The 19384-nt window shown below is 41.7% G+C and overlaps 1 protein-coding gene across 1 annotated transcript; it reads right to left on the bottom strand.

The window, feature by feature from the left end:
- Positions 1-307: 307 nt before the first annotated feature.
- hopx (HOP homeobox) lies at positions 308-8762 on the bottom strand. The gene is made up of 3 exons (XM_070836845.1): positions 8692-8762; positions 6825-7168; positions 308-613 (listed from the first exon to the last, which is right to left on the bottom strand). Exons 2-3 carry the CDS (start codon positions 6972-6974, stop codon positions 536-538), a joined length of 228 nt encoding a protein of 75 aa, XP_070692946.1. The 5' UTR covers positions 6975-7168; positions 8692-8762; the 3' UTR covers positions 308-535.
- Between the last annotated feature and the right edge of the window lie 10622 nt (positions 8763-19384).

The raw sequence follows: 19384 nt of genomic DNA, 5'->3' as shown, positions 1-19384 counted from the left end.
TCACATGTACGCACCCCACCCCCACTGCTGGACATGTTCCAGATCTGTCCCTGGAAGTTCCTGGATAGAGGCGGCTGAACATCTATTGTGATCCCAGCGCTTCCTTACATCTTTATAGTCCCGCGAACAGCTCGGCGTCCAGCTCCGCTCCCTGCTGACAGACATGCATGTAAACAAAGCCTGAAAACAAAAGCACACGGTCCCCAAACCCCCTCCCCACCATTTCGAAGCTTCATCCTACCATTGTATAGCTCGGTTTCCTCGGTTTCATTGTATAGCCCAGACGTACAGTAGCACACTCAAGTCATTTTAACTTAATATGTTTATTTCTGTAAACATGGCGGTTATATTGGCAACATACAAACACCTTCACATTCCATACAGTAAATTAAAATAGCTTCATGGATACAAAAGAGAGAGAGAGGGGGACACACGGGGAGAGGGGGGGGTGGATGAAGATGGGGTGGCGGGGTCGGTTTGTCCAGGAGAAACAAGGTCAGCATAGAGCTTCGGGCATCCAGCGGATTCTTCTGTCTCAGTCCAACACCGATCTGTGCTCAGCCGGAAGACCCTCGGCCTGCCTCCACTCTGCGTTACGTCTCTTGAACCATTTCTGGAGCAGACAAACACAAAGAAAAGGAAAGGAGGGAGGCGTCAAAAACAGGTTACAGGAGCTTTAGCTCAGGGAGAAGGTGCACAGCTGCATTTGGCACAAACTGCTGCAGAGCCTGAAACACAAAAGCAATGACGTAACTGGTCCGGCTGACATGAATATTCCTGTGAAGTAACGCAGGTGGGGCTCTTGTATTGTCAAAATACCAGGTTCTCCATATTCATTGTTAAGACTTCTCTTCTCCTGTGGAGGCTGGTTACGTTTACACACACAACAATCATTTAATGATCACTCAGACTCTGAAGTAGGCAACCTAATAGTCCTGTTTACATCTGCAACGTTATTGTGAGTATTCAGGCAAGACACATGAGCCACTACGGTAACTGTAGTGCTACTGTGCATGTGCAACTTAAAGACCTGGGAATTGTTTCCAACAGTTTGTTTTGAGGTCATTTGAGTTGCTAGTCAGCCTACAGACTTATAGCGTGTTCAGAATATTACTACAGCTGTGTACTTTCATCTGAAGAGTATGGAGCGGCCATAACACCTGCTTTCATAGAGGAGTGGTTCAGCATTTGGGAAGTGCAATTACTATGCCTTTTTTTCTGAAAGTGAGACGAGAAGATCTACACACATCCTTATCTTATCTTCTGTCGGTGCAATAAGATGCCGTTTACTTAGCTTAGCATAAAGATTAATGCCACAACCATGAGGAAACAGCTACAGCTGCCACACCTTTAAAACTCACTAATTAACATGCTGTATTTTCTTTATTTAATCTGTAAACAAACAGAAGTGTTAAAACATTAATTTTTTTTAGGGGACTCCATTGAAAAAAATATGTTTTTTGTGAGTGGCTGGTCTACTGCTGCTTCAATCAGCTAGTTTGTTTGTGTTATTGTGTTGTTACACAAATATTTTGTGGAATCCAAACTATCCCTTTAAAATACCAAAGTCACACAATAACACGAGCTAACTAAATGATTGAGACAGCGGTAGATCAGCAACTACCATGTAAAATTACTATTTTTGTCAATGGTGGTTTTGAAGCGGAGCGATATGACGGCTATTTCTGTATAGCAGAAAGGATCTCACAGGTCTGTCTCTGTAGGGATGCTTTCTGTAATGTTGTCAGACACTTAAATTACACATCTCAGCCTGTCAGTGGCAAAAACAAGTTTAGTTGATGCACTTTGATCTGGCACAATGCTCCATAGGAGTACATTGCAGCCATTGTAGCATGTTTACTGTGGTTGCCAGTGGAGGTGGTTTATTGGAACAATTCCAAAATGTTTTGTCATTAGCAGTCATTCCAAGTCAAAATATGTTAAAAAAAAAATAAAAAAATGGGGCTATAATAGGGTTTACTATAACAGAGTTATAAGAATCATGGACATATCTTTGGGCTGTTTTTAGCCGTTTTTGTTTTGTGGTGTAATTTCTGTGACCAGAACACAATCATCCATACCAAAAACCCCAAATATAAAATCTGTGACTTAAGAGAGTCATTAATTAGAGCTATTCCTTTGTAGCTGTTCCTTTCTGACTCTTATCTATGTTCATAAACACATTCACAGTCACATTTCTTGGTGCATGAAAATGCGGTCACTGACTCACACAGACACTGCATTGACCCTGAGGCTAAGTTGTATCAGGAAAACCACAGAAAATGAATGTTTCCATCCAATTTCAACAGAGAATGCAAGCAGTGACTGGGCCCGTTTCTCTGGATCCAGTTCCCTGAAAAAAAGCTGTCTGCACTCTGACCGCTCCACCTCGAACTTTTACAGAGAAACTCTGACCAGATGACGGCTGCGCTGAGTGCTTCGACACACACCCGTGACCCGTCGCATTGCTGTTTTGCGGTTCGTGTTGTCAAGGGATTCACAACAATGCTGACATCATCTCGATAACGCTGAGGGGGAGAGGGAGCAATTCGGGACGGCAGCCCTCAGACACGAGACCCTGGCTGGCTGCGTGAGACATGTGCCTAGCAGGAGGGAAGGTTTCCACATTTCGTACTGAAAACACATGAGATTCCCATTTGGAGTCGCCTGGGTCTACACTTAAAAATGCAAAGACTAAATCAATTCAAGAATTGGCCGCTCATGTTACACTCTTGTGTTCTGGGATTTCATATTCGCGTAGCTCGTTTTCTATGAGGCAGGACACAAAATTGGGGGGAGAAAGTTACTGGAGTTCATCATTAGATATTTCTCAAAGAGGATTCAGTCTATAAAGGTCTTTAAAATAACCATTTTCTCTTCCAGGTTTTGAATGGAAGTCGGTAGTTTTGTACTTTGTTTTGATTCTGGTCCTTTTTCAAAGTGAAAAAGATCTTTGAATGTCACGTAAAAGCATTAGACACATACCACTTCAGAACAATAACGGCGAGAGTCATAATCCTGCTGACCTATACAATGGTGCTTGTGTCATTTTTTCCCTTTGACTAGCTTACATAATGAGGTCTTTCAAACTTGACTCTACCTCAGCGTAGGCTCTGCAGCACTGAAAACAAATGGCTTATGAAAGGAGCTCAAACACGCCGCACAAAGCCCGAAGCACGTTGTAAATGCTGTTAATGTGAAACGGGGAGTGGTAGCCGGGCTGTGTTTCTTCAGCTACACCTCCTCCAATGAGAGCTTTGTGAACAAATTCAAAACACCCGACAGGAGGGACGGCAGGAAGAAAAACAAAGCCAGAAAAAAAAAAAACCTTCTCACATCAGCTGGAAATTAAGGCAGATCTTTTGATGAGGGGCCAGGACTTTACCTCACCCCGGCCTGGGCCTCCCCTGTCAGGTTGGCCTGGCCTCTCCCACCTTTGTATACGATGAATGGAAACAGTCACTAACACTGGAAGCGGAAGTGGGAAGCAGTATAGTCTGCATGGGGGCAGAAAAAGCCGAATTGTGAACCTCAGTGGATGGAGCCAAATCACCGCTGCTCCTCTAGGAATGAGAGGCTGAATATGGCGCCACATCCAGCCGACTATACTGTGCTTCACTCAGCCTTTATGCACACACCTGCGACCCAAAGCATATTTTCAGGCTTTAATTTCCAACATGACTGTGTTGTGGGAATGTGTTTTGCCAGCCGAGGTAGGCAAGGTGTAAAAGAGATTTTGTTTTTTCTGCCTTGAGAAATCTAGACAAACTGGTTGGTGAAGTCGAAGTGGAAGAACGAGTGACGGGCATGTGAGAGGTAATAATGAAACGGACGCACGCTTCGTGCCATGTGACAGCTCCGTTTCTCTGCCAACCTGCCTGTCAACCTCTGGAGCACAAACACGAGCAGAAATTTGCCTGTGAAATGAACCACATGTTACGTCAACTCAAATGACAGAATTTACATGTAGGGTTTTACCTCCTGGTGGGTACAGCTAAGCAAATGGTCACGTTGTTTGCCTGCCAAATCCTGAAAAGGGATCCCAGGTGATGATTTTTATTCCAAAATGTATAAAAATCACCATTTACCCGGTGAAAACTAAACACATGGATGACGGCCATGTGCTTTTACAGTGATCTGTCTGTGGGAGGAACGCCACTGGAGGTGCCTGCAGAACGTCAGTGCACTTCTCCACATGTTGGTTGTTATCGGCGCTCTGAAGCTTAACATCTGGCTCCTGATGTGACAGTTGCACAGACTTTACAGTAGGCCAAAGACATTCCACAGATAGAGGGGTGGTGGGAGTGTTTACATGTGAGACAGGAGGGTAGAGATTAAATACCTGAGTAATAATGTGATGTTTCATGTAATTGGCAGTTTTTTCCGCTTAAATTCATGACTGTGACAGTTGGCTTAAACGGGGCTTTTGTGCTTCATCTCTTTCCTGTTGGAGGTGGAAGTCCTGCGTTTGTTGATTCTAGTTTGATTTGAATAACATGGTGTTTAGCTATAAGGTCAAGAGCTGCTGTTATCTGTCTATTAATTGATTAGATGGAAAGAATTCTTTGATGATCTGTGGGAAAAATCCAAACACTCTTGTTTAAGCATCTCAGTTGGGAAACATTGCTGCTCTTTGTTGTCATAGCAGTACGCTACATTGAATATTGGATCTTGAACTTTTGTCGGACTAAGACAATAGTTTTTATCGTGCTAGTTGCGGTTCTAACTTGGGATTCTGTGTGTTGCTGAATGAGCATCGCTGCTGCTCTTTGTGCTTTAGAAAAAACACTTGGCTTCTGGTCTGCGCCATTTTTTCTACTGTTCCCAAGGTCAAGAATGTCATTATAGCCATTAACTATTAGTCTAGCAATTATTTTGACAATTAATCCATTCCTTTGGTTTGTGATCCAACACATTGTCCCAAACTGAGGGTGTCTTCAAATTACTTGTTTCGTCCATCCAACAGTTCAAAACTCAAAGATATTCAGTTTACTATCACATAAGGCAAGGAAACTCAATGAATCTTCAAATTTGAGAAGCTGAAACAAGGGAATGTTTGGCATTTTTGCTTGAAATTTTACATACTTATGTATTTATATACTAATTGATTATCAGAATAGTTGCTGGTTAACAAAAACTCGTTCCTCACATCTGACCAAATATGAAAGCAGCACAAACAGGAGCAGCCACAGAAAGTCACACTTTGCCAACAAAAGTGTCGTCACCGTCCCAGCCTCACTGATTGACTGACAGATGATCTTTCCTTAAAGTCACCTCTTTTAAGTCTTTAAGTCACCCCTGAACAGATAAATCCCAGAGCTGAAAAAGCAGCAGGAAACTCGACTCTGACATGACTTCATCAGGATAAACGACTTGGAGCCGCTCCAGTGGCGATCAATGGGGCGCAGCCTTTGCAGTCATGGTTTCCTCTTAAAAATGAGGATTATTTCATCAGCCTGTGACGTCTCAACAGAAACACTGTCCACAAATCTGATCTCTTCACTGTCTGCAGAGCGCCTCCAGGTGTGACATCACAAGATCCTGCTTATACACATGTACATATTGTTTTTCTCTCCTTAGCAGTTTATTTTCTCACAGATACTGACACTGACGACACTCCATAACCATAAAGTCAAATATTCCTGAGTGTAGGTTAAATTTTTTTTAAATCAGTCCTGTAAAACACCAGTTTTTTGCCAGTATTTGACCATGGAGATGTCATTCACTTGCATGCATCCTCATCACTTTTGAAGAAACTGGATGTGGTCTATCATGCGGAAGTGTACGTACACATCATTGTCACTAATGCGTTTTTTTTTCTCCTTGAACACTGTGAAGTCCATTGAATCATTTCATATATGTTTTTTTTATAATGCAAAAGCCCAACTGGGTAAACTACTACAGTACTAATCCAGTTTACTGAAATGTTACACTCAATCATCAGAGAAAATTCTCCTGGTGGTCCAACCAGTCAAACAGATCTGAGTAAGCCTGCCATTTCCTTTCACGCCCCACAAGCTTGGAATGAACTGCATATTTTACTTGGGACCTTCACCCTCTCTTGACATGTTTAAAAATACATTAAAATCAGTTTTTACAGAGTAATTTGTTCTGATCTCTACATGGTTTGGGCTCCCTGGCAGAAAAGCTATTGTGTCTCAGTGGAGGTGAAATCTGAAATGGAAACTAACAAAGTACATAAAGTTATCTTGTTAAGTGCTTTACTCAGGTATTTTTTTGGCAACACTATACTTGTGTGCCGCAACATTTCATGGTGAAACACCTTTTAATCCTATATTGGTCACTTCAGATTAAAATGACAAAGAATATTCACTGAAAATGAAAATACAGACCATGTTCTTAAGGAATAGGCTACTTTTATCCTTCATGGTTCATGAGGAATTTTTCATTTTAAGTGGGTAAATCAATTAAGTGCGCTAGTGGCAGACATTTATGTTTAAATCAGTATCAGAGGAAAACTACAAGTCCCTGAAGGACTAAAGAAAATACTATAGAATGCAGAAATAAAGAAATTCATGAATTGTAAAATTACCACTAAAATGCTTAAATTGCCCTAAAAATGAAAGGGAATCCCAATTCATCACACAATAGTCTTAGTCAGACATGATATTAATCGCCATGGGAACATTATAACGATCTAAGGAGTTGTGGATATTCCATATCTCTGTTAATGCTTCACACTATAATCAATGCATTTCAGCCTACAAAACATCAGAAAGGCTCACTTGCACACATTTTCTACAAGTTGCAGCTCACACACAGAGGGAAAAGAGAGATTATTGACCTGTTTGGTTGGTACTCACTTGCGTTTCCTCCTCTGTCAGTCCGCACTCCGCAGCGATCAGCATGAGCGTCGTCCCGTCCGGATGCCTGCTGACTGTTTTGAAACTGTTCTCCAGCAGTTTCATCTGGTAATCCGACAGCGTCAGACCATCCATCGTCTTAGACGCCATGGTTGTACTTGCTATTATTCCCTCAGTCCGTCCGGGGTGGGTGCAGGTCAGGCTCAGCCCTGGTTGGAGCTCCTGGCGCGGTGGGTCGATGTGCGCACAGCTGGAACGCGCAGATGGAGACGCGTGGAGCGACAGCGGCTCACTGGCAGCTCGGTGGGAGTGTGTGTGGGTGTGTATGCGTGGAGGTTTTACTACTGTCAACAGAGAGGGCACGTCATGAGGCCATTCCCACCAGCAGAGCCCTCCCCCCCAAAAAAAACACAACACAACACATCTCAGTTTAAAGGGATACTATGGGAATGTTAGAGGATGATCACATCAATAATAAGCCAGAAAATGAAATTAGGAAATGTGGTGATGTGTGAATTTTTCTTACTGGAAACAAGCTACTGATTACATTGTCATAATGGTGTCACAGGAGAAAATAAATGGACCTAAAGAAACCTTCCATAAAAGGGAATCTGTCATATTATAATCATCATGATCTTTGCCACAGTTTTATTGTTGATGCCTCCACTGGGGGGAGACAGAATTGGCTGCTTTTTTAAAAAAAAATTTAGTTCTAGTGTAGAGTTACAGAATCTATTTTAATGTTGTTTAGATGAAATGAAAAGTAAATTCATGTGTAAAACATTTTTAAAGGGCTGCTGAGTTACTGAAGTCATAAACCAATGTTTAAAGGAGCAGTTCCACATCTTTTGGGGAAAATGCAGCTGTTCGCTTTCTGGTCCGGTTAGAGGAAGATTGAGACCACTTTCACGTCTAAGTGTTCCGCTGCCTTCAATTGGCGCTCATGGTTACATCCGAGGTCATGTACACGACGTGCAAGTTCAACTCCCAATTTAGCAAGCGAGTGGGTGACGTAAGGTCAGCGTTGGAAATGTGAGGCCGTTTGGGAACATCAACATTTTCCGTGAACATATAATTCCAAAGAAAAGAAAAGCACTATGAGTAAAATTAGGATATATTTACTTATCATCCACCAAATATTTCACTTTCAACAGTGGGGCGTTCATAAGAAGTCTTATCATGAACGCGGTAAACACGATCCCATTTGGAGGCACCATTCAGTCTGGTGCCTCCAACTAGAGCTGGGGGTGATTAGCTTAGCTTAGCATAACGACTGGAGGCAAGCTAATTCAAAACCAAATGAACAGCTTTCAGTGAAGCTTTCATGTTTAGGTAACGGTCAAATTAAAACATGCAAGTCTCTCTAAAATCAAATTTTTTTTTTAAACCTTTGCCTTTTAGTGTACACAAAGTCTCTGATTTATGTTTTGTGTGATTAAGATGTGTTAATCGGTCTCCTCTTCTGAGGCTCAGCGGGAAATCAAGCGCGTTTATTTCCAAAAATGCTGAACTATTCTTTTAAGTCCCTTTATAACCATCATAAGAAAGTTGTAGGAAAGCCGACAACACTTAATAAGCTCAAATAAATCAGTAGGAACCTACAACTGAATAAAAACACATAGGAATATTACACAACATAAGATTGCAGCCGTTTACTATTAACTAACCATTTTCATTCTTTAACAAAAATAACGATCTTAATCTTAAATATACTCTTAGGATACATTAGGATAAATGTACCACCACGCAGGCTGAAAGTTGCCTAAAAACATAAACCATGTAATAACTCACATTGACATTGTTTATGCCCCAACAGGAATATTAAGGTGATTTCTTTTGGGCTGCCAAGAAAAAAAAAATCTCTTACTTTCAGCTTAATCTCTCTCTGTTTATGTTCATAAGTCTTATCCACTCATGCTTGAGCAGGTGCCTCCCATAGTTTTGTTCTCTCCTGTTTGTTCTCCACCAGCATCCTCAGTAATGACTACTAAGATGAGATACTCCTTTTAAATCATAAACCTCCTCTCCCTCTCCCTCTCTCTCTCTAACACACACTCCCCTTGACATGCTTTTCTCCCTAGCGAATATTATTATGCAACTTTCACTGTGCTGGACTGCAACAAGTGGAATATTTACAAGGATCACTGGGCTCACATTGATCAGACAGATAGCGACTGTTGTGGCGAGTCGGCTGCAAAGGAAACATCCTGACCAAGCCTGTTGAATTGCATGTGGTACAAACAGTAAATACGGGCCTGATAATGCTGCCAAAACATACACATACACAGGGTTCCTTTTGATGCTATCTTTGGAGTTTGATTAGACCCATAATTATGTGGTATTCCCACTGAAAGCTTGACTTAATCGTCTGCAAAGCACGCTGGGTGATTTCCTCCTGCCTGGATTTTGGTGGCAAATAGAAAATCGTGCAGAAATCTCACCAGTGACACAGACAGAACTCTAGGGCTAGTCCAAACAGCTTTCTGATCTTTCTGTTAATACATCCTGTAATGCAGTCAGATTTACACAATTCTGTAGGATCTACTGTATTTAACATGTAAGCTCAGTCTTTTTGGGGTGTACTGAGGCACGTTTAACATGCCTGGAGCTGTTTATCTACACGCCAGAGGTTTTTCCTTCTCCTTTAGTTTAACTGGGAAAATGAACCTTCAGCAAATGCACAACTCTACTTTTCAAGTGGATTTAGATGTCGTTTATCTGTAATGCAAATGTAATCTCAACCAACTGGAGGAAATTAACCCCCCCTCCCCAAGAGCAAAGTTTTATGGGTGTAAGGAAATAAATGTTGACATCTGATGTCCTCGGGCATGAAAAGCTGAGAAGGACAGAATAAAGTGTATTTCCAACCAACTGGACACCAAAGAAGAAGATGGTGTATAAGGCCTGGAGATGGACTACAATATAGATGTGTTTTGTTTGTGAGTAGGTAGACGAAATAAGCTGTAATCATCCCATTATACCATTCCAAACCACAGGAAAATGTGCTCACTCAACGCAAAACATAAAGCTGCAGCTCCCACAGCCATTTATGTATATTTATTTGTTTTCCATGTTAGATTTCCAATAAGACAACAGAAAGACAACACTGTTGAGCAGCAAAAAGGTGACCAACACGTAAGCACAGAGATAAATAAAGACAAGAAATATTTCAGGCTGATCAGATGATCACCAAAATGAAATCAGCTGATGCTTGGCAAACCATCAGTGTCCCAGTTTTCAAAGTATTGTCAACATGGAGACTGGCTTTCACACACAGATCCCTGTCTAATGACACAGCACGCGGGGATTCTGCTGATAACAAGCTGTCCGTTTATGACGGACAAACACAATATACAATTCTGTGGAACATTTTCTGTGGTAAAAACATGGCTACTGGCAGAGCTGATTGGCTGCTGTCGATAGTCCAGGTTGTACTTTAATGATAAGGAAGGTAAATCCTATCAGGGTGATCCAAAGTTCACTCTGAGGGCCTGATCGTACATGTGGTCGTCTGGCTCTCGTGATTTTAGCACTGGTGTAAAAGCATTAACAGCACTTTCTTTCACGCCATTAAATTCGAGCTCTGATCACTCCCACCTGTCGCACAACTACCTCAAAGTGTCCAAAAGTTGTTTAAAATAAGAGAATATGACTTGAGAGGAACATGTGTAAAACTAATATATAACTACTAATATAAAAAAATAACTAATAACTAATATGAAAAATATATATTTAGGCAAGATATTGAAGGAAAAATGATGGTTACTTTTTGTGATCCAACCTCAGTTTGTAGAAAATCTTTAATTTTGTGTTTCTATGTTGTTGTTTTGTACTGTGCTGCTTTGTCGGCAGTCTAATCTAGTCTAATCAGTGGTCAGGTCTTTTATTAGCTGGACAAAGTTACAGCTATTTAAATGACTGATATGCCAGTAACAATAAAGCGTTTCAAAAACGAAATCATTAACTATAGAAAAGAATGTCAGTGATTTTATTAAACAACCAGCAGTTTTAAAATTAATGATTTATACAGGAATATCTGTGTTAGGAATAAGAAACTAGCTGACACAGTGAACATGCCTCCTGTAGGTGTGGGAATAACAGGACTAAGAAAGAGCCAGAAATAGAGAAACTCTGATAACGAGTCCACAGTGGATATGAGAGTAAAAAATATCACAGGTCGTGACCCTTTATACTGCATCCTGCACCGACTGGAAATAATCATTTATGAGCCAATGTTTCTCTGCTCTGACGGTCAGCAACCTCATGATAGCCTGTATGTCAGGGAAACACTTCCGTGATTGGTTGCAGAGTGTATCATGACCTGCGTGTCAAGCAAGTTGATTGGTTAATCTAACGTCCTGTCTGGAAGGTTTTTCATTTTTTTATTTCAGGGTTAGTGCGTACGTTTTATCACGGCATTCCTGCAAAGTGATCTTGTAGCAGAGGATATGAAACTAAATTCCTCTTCAAGATACTTCAAGGCAACATATACAACTTATTTTAGAGACCGTTTTTGGCATACTTGTGGAATTTCTCAAATCGGACGACAGCAATCGATATATCAGTTTGTCAAAAAAAAAAAAAAAATCTAGGTTCTGTGGCTGTCACAGGCCTGTAATATATTTCATTAAGCACGAATGAGATGACTGGACAGCCGACCCGTCTGCCTGCCTGCGTGCGTGCACTCTATGAGCAGAGAAATTGCAGCCACAGTTTGAAACACGCACCCACTGAACCCAAAAATGAGAGAGTGTGACTCTCAAATTTGTGTACCGAGTCAAACTGTCATTTAGTGAGCTAACTATACATCCATGGAGCTAATCAGTTAGCATAAAGCACAGACTCTGAGCCGAGTGAACAGTAACATTACTTTTTGTGACGGCTGTTACGCTTGTCTTCATATGATTGTGGCATCCCCCAATCAATCAATCAATCAATCAATCTTTACTTATATGGCGCCAAGTGGAGACCCAACGATTCAAGAATTCAAAATTAAGAATTCAAAAATCTCCACATGAGTAAGCATCAGGTATTGAGCGGCAGAGGCAGGAAGAACTCCCATTTAATGGCAAACCTCTTTTTTTTTTCAGTTGGATACTACTCTTACTAGTTTTTTCAATGTTACAGATCCTGTCTTTAATATAGTCTTAACAAAACAACTGAGCCCTCATCAGAGAAGTGACGGACTACAGGAGGAGGGTGCTCCAAAAGTCAATGTTGATTAAAACTAGATTTTACGTCAGCTGGGAAAATACTTCAAAATGAATTTACAATACAAATTTCATCATTCAATAACTTGTAAAAGCCTCAGATGTTATGTCCTTCTGAACAATGTTTCAAGTGGGGAAAAAAGTGCAACTCTGCTCCAACACGGTGCACTGGTGTAGAAAAAACTGCTCATCTTTCATCTTGTATCTTTCTAACACAATCTATTTCCCGGTGACGGCGTTCCCAAACTTCTCGTTCCCAAACTGTCCAGATAAATCTGAAACACTCTGCTGTATTTACAGTCCAGTCTTCACCCACTCGCTTGCAGATAAGAAACCAACCATATATCCAGTCTGCTTTGTTCTCATTATCTGTATCTATCTCCCAGCTGCGTCACACTGAGCTGACTGCGTCACTATTCAACTGTCATTTATGATTCGCTTGTTATGAAAAGACAAAAACAGTTCAAAACCCTGGTTACGATTAAAATGATCTTATTACGTGACTCAGATTTAAAGTAATAACAACAAACAGGGAACTATTCACTTTTTAACCATTTACAAGCACTCACTAATTTTTATAGTATATAGGAGAGCCTGTTTATCACACCACAGTAGAGAATACTTAATCATGTTTAATCTGCCATACTGGAAACACAGTAAGTATACTCCAACTTGACAGAATGCAGACTCAATGTAGTCAAATTGTGTACACTGGAAATGTATCACACAAATTCCTGGTGTATTCATCTGAACAATATTGGCTCAGCGTAAGCAACCTTGTGTGAAAATATAAAAGTATTAGTGTCAGTGCTATCTTGGGCAAAAGCAGCCTTCTGTTCCCCCAAGACGGGATCTCTGTTCGGAAAATAAAACACCCCTGAGGCAACTGCACTTGTGACAAAGTCTGAATCATGATGATCCCGTGCGGTGTTCCTCTAGCGAGACATGGGATCATCTCCTCGCGAGTCTGTAGGTGAGACGGATTATTGCACCGTACAGGCATGTAGCAAAGTGTTGTTTTTACACATAATTATAGGTACAAGTGTCAAGGTCCCGTCACGAACTCCAGCGAGGGCGACTCGCATTCACAGCTGTTGACCTCTGAGTCAGAAGCTGATGTCACGACATCAGCAGACTGATTTTGACGTCATTATTGGCAGAAGTCAATACAATCTACCTGTGCAAGAACAAAAAAAAAAAAAACTTGCCTAAGACTTTTTTCAAAGCTGAGAAATATAAATGCAATACAGCCCCTAAAGGCATAAAACAAGACTTTCATTATCTTTCAAGTAATAATAATCCTAGAACGCAAGGGGAAAAGGATTTAATCATCTGTCTACCATATACTGTAGTTGAGATATTTCAGTTTCAACCAAAGCGGTGGACAGATCCATGGACTGACATTGCCATCGCAAGAGCAACGCTGATAACATGACAAGAAATGTAAAAGGATCAAAATGTCACATTAAAAAATATATCAGCTGTAGATATCATACATATAACATTATTCCATTGTACATTCAATCCATTCCACTGTATATCAGTGCATCAGTATGATTTTAGGGACATTTTTTGATCAGTTCTGAGAATATTCAGTGAAAACGAGGTAGGCCCCAGTGATAATTATTCAAGACAGTCAAATTGAAGCACAATAAGAACAGCTGTGGACATTCTTCTGGGCGGGTTTAAAGGGTTTTTTTGTTTTTGTTTTAAGGAGATTATTGAATTGGTAGAAATTCATTTATTTTAAACTTGGCAAAAAGACCCACACAGTTAATCATTCCTAAATGGGAATGTACAGGGTCACAAATTTCATACACAGATAGCTCCCACGGAAGCCAAGAGGATGTTTAACTAGCGAGCTAACCACTCTGTAGAAAAGGAAAATCCAAGACAAACACTGGGTTTTGTGTTCAGAAAAGGAACCTCGTCCTAAATCCATGGAGAATCTGATATGTGCAGTAGGTTACTATTAATAAATCTCCGAGTCCTGTGGGAAACAGGGAAAACAGATCTTTGCTAGTCTCACCAGTCGCGTCCTTCGTCCTCATCGTTTCACCCTCATAATTCACAGAGACTTGTTTTCATTAAAGAGAGGCTGCGAGTCAGGACCGATGCCTGGAAGAGAGAGTTCTTTATTGGCCGGGGTTCGTGGTCAGCACATGGCCCTTACATAAGTCTCAGCTCCCAGCTGCCCACCCACTCCCTCATCAAACAAAAACATCTGGGAATGAAGAATCTAATTCACACTGACCTGGAAGAGGCTGAAACAAAGCCGCTGCCTTACTGAGGGCTGACAATAGACTGCTGAGAGGGATGGACACGTGTGGTTTGTGGGGTGTTGGCTGCAAATGCATACGCTGATAGGACCACACTAGTTTTTCCACATTCAAATTTTTAAGCTTGCGCACATGACCAATCTTTGAGGGTCATCGGAAAGATTAACGAGCAACAAGAACTTCTAAAAAGTCATGTTTTCGGTACAAAATCAGCTCTCAGTTAAAAAACAAGAGGCTGCAGGCGCTGGTGAAAATATAATTCGATTACAATCTCCAATGAACCAAATGTCGCCCAAAGCGACATGCATTTTTTCACCACATGGACTCATCAGGAGCAATTTTGGATGCGGCGTTTTGCTCAAGGATAATTCAACAGTAGGAGGAGGAGAAGGAACCAGCGAGCAGACCGCCAGCCCTTCAACTGGTGCCCAAAGAGCTCTGCTCACCTTGACTGCAGCTAACTTGGAGATTTCACGCATCCACATAAACGCAGCCTGAAGCTTTTAGAATGCTTTAAACGCTTTAGACCGTACAACATGTGGTCGGACCAGCTGTAGTGAATGGACCCGCATCAAGTTGGCATGAAAGGCTGGCCACGGTCGAGTCCCACATATTGGGAGAATACTTTCACAGGGATGCTTCCAGAAGATCACACTTTTGATCAGAAATCTGACCTGAACTGACTCCTTCCAACATGGAAAAGGAGCGGCTCTTCTCCCTTTAGATGTTCTAGCGTGCAGGCATATCAAAACGGCCATTTGCTAAATCTGGGAGTAACAGAGGGATCCTCTGGGATTTTCTACAAAGGTTTTCTACTCCTTCTTTTGCTCAGCTCTGCTTCAAATGTTTGTGCAACAAATCCTGTCTGTTTTCATATACATAGGGGTTACAATACCATGTCTGGATATATTTTTAGCATGGTTTTCCCCACTGGGATGGGAAGTCTTAACCATGGTGGTATAGGAGACGTGGTGAACCCATATAGGAACATCGAAGGCAACAGAGAGATTTCTATCGGCATATTTTCCGTTTGTTCTTCTCAGACACTTGGGCAGGCCTTCATAGAGGAAGTGCTAAAGTCGTTTCTAACGGCCAGAAGGGGAAGCCAAGACTTGACAGCAGGAAACGACTTCCTGAGTCGGTTTGGGGATCCAACCAATACAGAGGAGGCACAAAGCTGTAAAGGAGCTGTACTTTGAGCAGCATAAACGCAGGATCTCTTACGTAACTGGGCGGATTTATACGTTGCACGTCAAACACTGGGGGCCCTCAGTAGGTAACTGACTTCTCTGGGGAGGGGGTTCAGTGTGAAGCCCCGCTGGTGCTGCTGGCCAAACACAACAGTCCAGAGCAACAGATTGAAGAGCTGCCACTTTTTTTTTTAATGGAGGAGTATTAAACTGAACTCTAAAAACAAAACAGTTAAGCCAGTGTTTGTCCATTTAGGCAGCATTCAAAAGCAGTAAATGCTGTTCATGTAATTCCACCTCAGTGTACAAAAGAGGTGCAGGACTTGTTGCCGTCTTCTTGTTTTTGTGAATTTTCAAAAAGGCCTCACAAGAATGGGAAGTTACAAGGTTTTTGATGGAGTCAACGTTACACATTTACTATTTTAAAGGACATCCAGATTAAGCTGGAACAAAAGACAGTAACCACAGTCTGTCCCAATCTTTGCCAGATGTCGGCCGTTATGTGCAGCTTTGCCGTTTGCCCACTTCAGCCATATTCATGTTGTTCAGGCATTTCAGGGTGAAGAAGGAAAAAAAAGAAAGAAAAAGAAAAATCAACCTGGAAAATGTCTGTGGGGGAACTTCACTTTCACAATAAAAACAGGTTTTTAAAAATGGACAGCTTAGGTAGACGTGGTCTCAGGTTTTCCTCACAAGTTGTGAGAAACAAAACAATCACAAACGTACATTTCATACTGAAAGAGCTGTGGGGCTGCAACTAACAATTAGTTTCATTACCAATTAATGTCACAATTATTCATAATAGAACCTTCAGCAACGTCACCGTCCTCATCGCCCATTGAACACGGACCTTAAATCCACTTGGAAAGTGGAAATTGTATGAGTTTTGAGACTAGAACAAGTATATTAGTTCCAGTGAGCTCATTAATGTAACCTGGAGGAAGTGGAAGTAAAGTCAAGTGTATTTGAGCGCCACTGGATGAGAGGTTTTAACGCACTGCTGGTGTCTGCAGTGTGGTTCTAGGCCTCGGCAGCGTTCCCTCTCTCCGAAGCCGTTCTGCATGTGGTTCAAGTTGAGGACTCTGGCCCGTTTAAGGAGGAATGCTCATCAAAATAAGCTCAGCTGGGCTTCTTTATTTCCTCCTTCTGACAGCTGAAAAGCTCCATCAGGAGGCGCAGGGGTTAGCCTGCAGAGGGCTGGCATGCTGCTGTGTCAAGCTGCCGGAAAGCTGAACAAACAACGGTGTTTGTTCGTCACAAAGCGGCGCGGGTTAGAGAGACTCGATGAGAGCTGCAACCATAAATGATGCTTTTACACGCAGGCGTTATAAAACCGGGCTTTTGTTTGCGCTCTAGAGTTCGTGTTTGAATGGCAAGTAATGAACTCCACAGAACAAATGTCTGGGTCTCCTTCATGAAGACAAAACGTGCAACCACATTTGAGCAAACCACATCTCTGAGTCCTCCACTGCAAGAACGCTGGTTTGCTGAACCACAGGGATGAAAACAAGGCACATGAGGTCCTTATCTGGCCCCAGACTCAAGTATTTTCCCTCACCAACTACAAAAAGAAACGCTTGCTCTATTTCGACGGCTGCCCGTGATTATCTGAAGTATATCCGGTGCAACAATACCTCATTGTTTGCTTACAGGACGAACACAGAAACTCCTTTTGAGTGAAGCCAAAAGTAGACTCCCATAGAAACTCCCACAGCCTGCAGAGCAGCGTATCACTGGCAGATAACCTCAGAGTGCACAAGACCGGAGCCGCGTATGTGTCTAACAATCTCCTTTCAGCGAGGGTAAAAAAAAAAAAAAAGGAAGACGTGGAGGAGAGGCAGGGGGCTTATCTTCTAACGGCTGGCTGAAGATAAAAAACTGAACATATTGTATGGAGAAGTCCACCCCACTGCTGCTTTCAACATGGTTACATGTTCTCACGGCTGGAAAATGAACATTGTTTTTGTTTTATAGATGATTTATGTGTATTGTATTGCAGACACTGAGCAAGTGCTACTGCATTGCTCCTCTTCATTCTTGGTCGATACAACACTGTGATTTAGTGATTCGTGATATGAACGCTTTGAGATTTGCGACCAGTGCTTGCCAGACGTTTATAACTTTTATTCAAGATAATATGTATAATGATATCGTGTAATATACTCACAAGAATACGTGTTTTCACTCTCTTCTAGTTGATCACTTATCTAATAGTGGTGATATATTCAAAAAATAAAGAGAGGAAAAAATCCCATTTAACAAAACGGTTACACAGAATAAAAATATCTTAACAGGACACAAATGAAGGCACGTCATTAAACCCCCGGTCAAAATCCATAATGTCCCTTGTTTTTGGTTTTAATCTGGAGTTTTTCTAGTTTATCAGTCTGTTCAGCCTATTCCTTACTGCGTACGGCAACTGAGAAAGCACCATTCCCTGAGGAGTAAGACTTTTTAAATCTACTACCGCTCTCATTGAGGCTTTTTAGTTGCTTGTAATTTTGATCATTAGAGCAGGAATCTTAGCAGCAGAGTAAAATGCATGAGGTAAAACGTACTCTACGGCCAGATGGGGAAACTGTGACTTCATGATCATGAGTATGTCAAAGAGGGTCTGTAGTGAGAGGGAAAGTTGGATCAGAGTTGTGGTGGTGGTGGTGGTGGTGGTGGGGGGCATTGGACCATTGGAAGTGGGTGTGTGAAGGGTTGGACCAGTCAAAACTGAGTTTAAATATAGCTGGCAGAATGGCCCTCACTTGTTGTTTGTTGGGAGAAAAGAAGAAGGGGACAGAGACTCATAAAGGAGCGCTGGTTGACGGTGACGGATCTGAAATGCATAGAAAACCGCCGAGCTTGATTTTGTGATGGCGTGTGCACATGCATGAGAGCGTGTTAGAGGAGCAGACACAAAAAGACAAACATCTGGCATCGCAAGTCAAATGACTTCTAGATTTGTAAAAAGTATGTAAAGCACTGCTGCTTTGAAGAGCTTAAAATTACTTTTCCAACGCCCTTTTCCAGCTGGATGCGGCCATTTTTTCCCTCCAACATGTTTACTCATATTTTTCAACTATATTTCATTAAAAAATGAAAACAGAGAACGTACAACCTCATGCCTGCTGTCTGTCTGGCACCGAGAGCATGACCAGATAAAACATTTGAGGTCCAGGCTGCAGTTTTCCATGAGAACAGCAGCAGTCAGACCATATGGGAGCCAGATATGTTTGCAAATGGAGCAGAGAACAGTTCACTCGCTGTTTGTGTGTTTACTACAGACAATTAGTTTCAGAGTATTTTACAGCTCTTTCTAAAGCAGCTCAACTCAGTTAAAGAAAACAATTCTCAGACAGGGTTCCTCTGAAGGTCTGTGAAGTCTGGAAACTACTGGAGGGCAAGAGGGGAGAAACACAGCAAACATGTCTGGAAGAGCATGAGAAAGATTTACAAGTCCTGTTTCATTAATCACACAACAGTGTTTGCGATTAGGAATTCATCAACTAACTTTTTATCTAACTGCTTCCTGTTTAACCGTCAGCCACCACTAGGGGGCTTTAGCACAATGGTTAAATGTCAATATAAAACTTTAAAAGTGTGATCCCACCAAACGTGAAGCGAATATTCTCCCCCTCATTAGTCACTCGAGTTTGATCACCAGATCACTTTTGTTTATTCGCGTTACTGATGTGAGTAAACACAATGACGGGAGAACCAGAGCTAGTGCTTACGCTAACTTGCTTCACAAAAACACTGAAAGCTAGAATCAAGGAACAGACACTTTTTCAGAATTATCAGGTAGTCCAACTTTCCCACTGACTTCTCTCCTCCTCTGTCTGCTCTCTGTAGCGCGTCAGGTGGTATCATAGAGCTCCGAGTGTCAACAC

Source organism: Pempheris klunzingeri, chromosome 9 (assembly GCF_042242105.1).
Source record: "Pempheris klunzingeri isolate RE-2024b chromosome 9, fPemKlu1.hap1, whole genome shotgun sequence".
Taxonomy (NCBI): Eukaryota; Metazoa; Chordata; class Actinopteri; order Acropomatiformes; family Pempheridae; genus Pempheris; species Pempheris klunzingeri.
The sequence above is the reverse complement of the archived record's forward strand: the minus strand, read 5'-3'. Positions and strand labels throughout refer to the sequence as shown.

What these genes read in the sequence shown, in the direction of transcription:
- hopx (XM_070836845.1), bottom strand. Translation starts at nt 6,974, where the DNA reads ATGGCGTCTAAGACGATGGATGGTCTGACGCTGTCGGATTACCAGATG. An exon ending in TGACAGAGGAGGAAACGCAA is followed by an intron (nt 614 to 6,824) that starts GTGAGTACCAAC and finishes TGTCTGCTCCAG; the next exon opens with AAATGGTTCAAGAGACGTAA.